Here is a 3,153-nt window from a genome sequence, read left to right as displayed (position 1 = left end):
TTAAAATTGCTGTGTCCATGTGCACCAGCTGGCAAATGTGTGCACATGTGCGCTAGTGCATGGGTCTTAAAATTTACCTCTTAGGCTCCCGAAAATAAGTACCTAACTTAGGAGCCTAAATTCTGGAGCTCGGCTTTTCTTTGATGGAGGAGCACTGACTGCAGCATGCACAATGTATCAGGGGAAGAATGAGGTTAAAGCAGCCCTATTCTTATCTCTGTGGGGAACGGGGCTTCTGTTAAAGCTACCCCATTCTCCTAGCCCTTTGGGGAGAGGGCATTTTCTGTTAAAGCTGTCTTCTAGTCATTGCTTGCATGGCAATTTCAATCCAGTACATTTGCCTAGGCTGAATGCTTCTTTGCTGCCTTCTGAGCAGCCTCCACAATTTGAGCCGGAACTGGTCAGAGAGGGCAAAGTAGAGGAGAGGACTCACACAGCAGTTGGCGTAGGCCAGCAGTGTGGACAGGCTGGAAGCAACAAAGACTATGGGCCTCTGAGGCAGGCTGTGGATGGCAGAAAGGCAGGTCAGCACCCAGTAGGGAATCCACATGACCACAAACACAGTCACGATGATTGTGATGGTGGCAGTGACCTTCTTGTTCTTGTGGAGTCTGTTTTCAGAGTGTGGCATTTTATCACGGCGGCACCAGAGGAAGCGGATAATTTCCCAGTAGCACATGACCATGAGGAACATGGCGGGCAGGAATGCAATTCCACCAAAGAGGATGAAGTACAGGGACATCTGGGCTTTGGTCATGCAGAGCACACAGTAGGAGACATCCCCAATACCAACCACCTCTTGGCTCAACCAGTTGGGGATAGAGACTAGGAAACCCAAGAGCCACATGAGGGTGACCAAAGTTAATTTCTGTGTCTTGCTAGAGGACAGGTTCCACAGTGGGTGTACCACCGCCACATAACGTAGTATGGAGGTGGCCACCATGGTGTAGAAACTGCAAAACATGGTCCACATGGACATGCTCTGGCTGCTGATACAGACAGCCGAGCCCATTTTCCAGTCCTTGAAGATAAAATTAAGGAGCATCACGGGGACGTTGTAAAGGAGGAAGATCATATCCGAGACGGTGATATTGGCCATGAAGGTGTTGGTCATGGTGGAGATGGGGCTACTATTGCTGCTCCGCAGGTTGTCAATCAGCACCAGAAGCATGAAGATGTTGCCGGTGATTCCCAGAACAAAGACCAGGCCGAGGCACAGGGCTATGGAGTATCGGATCTGGGTAACCAAGGAGTTGTTTAAGCTGTGCTGAGCAACTGGTACAGGAAGGGAGCCGGCTGTGTTGTTGCACGTGAGAAGTGTCTCATTTATGGCCATTGACTTCATCCCCTGACCCTGTTCATAAAAGAAAAAAACAAAAGAGGAAGAGAAAAAGACAAGAATTATAAGAAAGCTCCTCTATGCTTTCTAAAACCAAATCTGAGTGTCAGAGGGAGAGAGCTGCCAAGAACAACAGCAGCCATTTCACCAACATCCCTGGAAATCTAAGGAGAAAAAGAGATTGTGACAGCAAGAAGGTGGGATGAGAGAGATGTGAGCCACAGCCGAAGAGCGGGTAGGCTCTGCATCAAGAACAGGTAGATTAACTGGGCCTTACGGTCCTTCTCGGCCATCATTTTCTATGGTTCTAGGTTTCATAGGAAAGAGAAATGAAGAAGGAGAGGGAGATAGGGAAGGGACAGGTAGGCTTGGGTGGCAAAATTTGGGGGTGGGTGGGAAAATTCCTGTTCCTGCCTCTCTTTAGCCCTCCGATTTTGCCCCAGATCTGGGAACCCACATCTTCCGTTCCCACTGCGTCCCCTGGACCTCAGGCGGGTCCACTCCAGCAATATATCCTCTGACTGCAGTGAGTGTGAAGATTGAGTCAGTCTGCATTTACGGGCCCCACTGTGAGCGTCAGGTTTCCATGTGGGTAACCTCTGGGCATGGGCTGGACTTACTTCCTCTGCTCACTCTGGTCAGAGAATAGCTCACTGGACTGGAGCCCCTGAGCTCGGGGAGGTGGGGGGAAGGACTGCAAAAGAGACAGGTTTGGAGGTTCATGGGAGTGGGGAGGACACAACGCAACAACAGCCTCTAACGGCGGTATTAGCTAAAAACCATTGCTGAGGGAGGATGATTGAGAGCGGGGGAAAAGACACAAAGAAGGAGGATCGAGAAAGGAGAGGGCTGGTCAGCCCAGTTTGACCCCGGGCCCAGTCTTCTGGTCCCTGGGCCAGCCAGGGCTGGGGATGCTGCAGAGGCATTGTTCATAGCCCCTAGGGAGGAAGGCATTGTGGGCATCAATCAAGGGTGACACCTAGTGGACCAATACAGGGCTGATGATTTCAGGGTTCCAGAAGAAGCCCTGGTGCATGACCCAGCCACTGAACATAAGAACTTAAGAAGTTGCCATACTGGATCAGACTGAGAATAATTCATCAAGACCAGCATCCTGTTTCCAACAGTGGCCCAATCCAGGATACAAGTACCTAACAAGTACCCAAGCAGTAAATAAACGCCATGCTTATTGTAGCCAATGAGGTTTAGCCGAGGCATGATTATTGCGATTATTATTGCTAATGGCAGTAGTAAGCAGTAGCTATTCCCTAAGTCAACTTGATTAATAGCAGTTAATGGACTTCTCCTCCAGGAACTTGTCCAAACCTTTTTTTAAACCCAGCTACACTAACTGCCTTAACCCCATTCTCTGGCAATGAATTCCAGAGCTTAATTGTGCATTGAGTGAAAAATAATTTTCTTCAATTTGTTTTAAATGTGCTACTTGCTAACTTAATGGAGAGCCCCCTAGTCCTTCTATTATCCAAAAGAATAAATAACCGAGTCACATTCTAGAACTCTCATGATTTTATAGACCTCAATCATATCCCCCCCTCAGCCGTCTCTTCTCCAACTGAACGGTCCTAACCTCTTTAGCCTTTCCTCATAGAGGAGCCATTCCATCCTCTTTATCATTTTGGTTGCCCTTCTCTGAACCTTTCCAGTGCCACTATATCTTTTCTGAGATGCAGAGCACTAAGACATTCTCTGTTATATTCACCATTCCATTCCTAATAATTCCTAACATTCTATTTGCTTTTTTGACTGTTGCAGCACACTGAGCTGATGGTTTCAATGTATTGTCCACTATGATA

General features: G+C 48.1%; 1 protein-coding gene across 1 annotated transcript; it reads right to left on the bottom strand.

Annotated features, from left to right (window-relative positions):
• Nucleotides 1-286: 286 nt before the first annotated feature.
• Nucleotides 287-1,336, bottom strand: LOC115074282 (urotensin-2 receptor-like). Its single transcript, XM_029573600.1, has one exon. The coding sequence runs from the start codon at nucleotides 1,334-1,336 to the stop codon at nucleotides 287-289; it is 1,050 nt and encodes a 349-aa protein (XP_029429460.1).
• Between the last annotated feature and the right edge of the window lie 1,817 nt (nucleotides 1,337-3,153).

This window comes from Rhinatrema bivittatum, chromosome 12, assembly GCF_901001135.1.
Source record: "Rhinatrema bivittatum chromosome 12, aRhiBiv1.1, whole genome shotgun sequence".
In the NCBI taxonomy this organism is placed as follows: domain Eukaryota; kingdom Metazoa; phylum Chordata; class Amphibia; order Gymnophiona; family Rhinatrematidae; genus Rhinatrema; species Rhinatrema bivittatum.
This window is presented reverse-complemented; position numbering and strand designations above follow the sequence as displayed.

Coding starts and splice junctions, on each gene's coding strand:
- LOC115074282 (XM_029573600.1), bottom strand. CDS start 1,336: ATGGCCATAAATGAGACACTTCTCACGTGCAACAACACAGCCGGCTCC.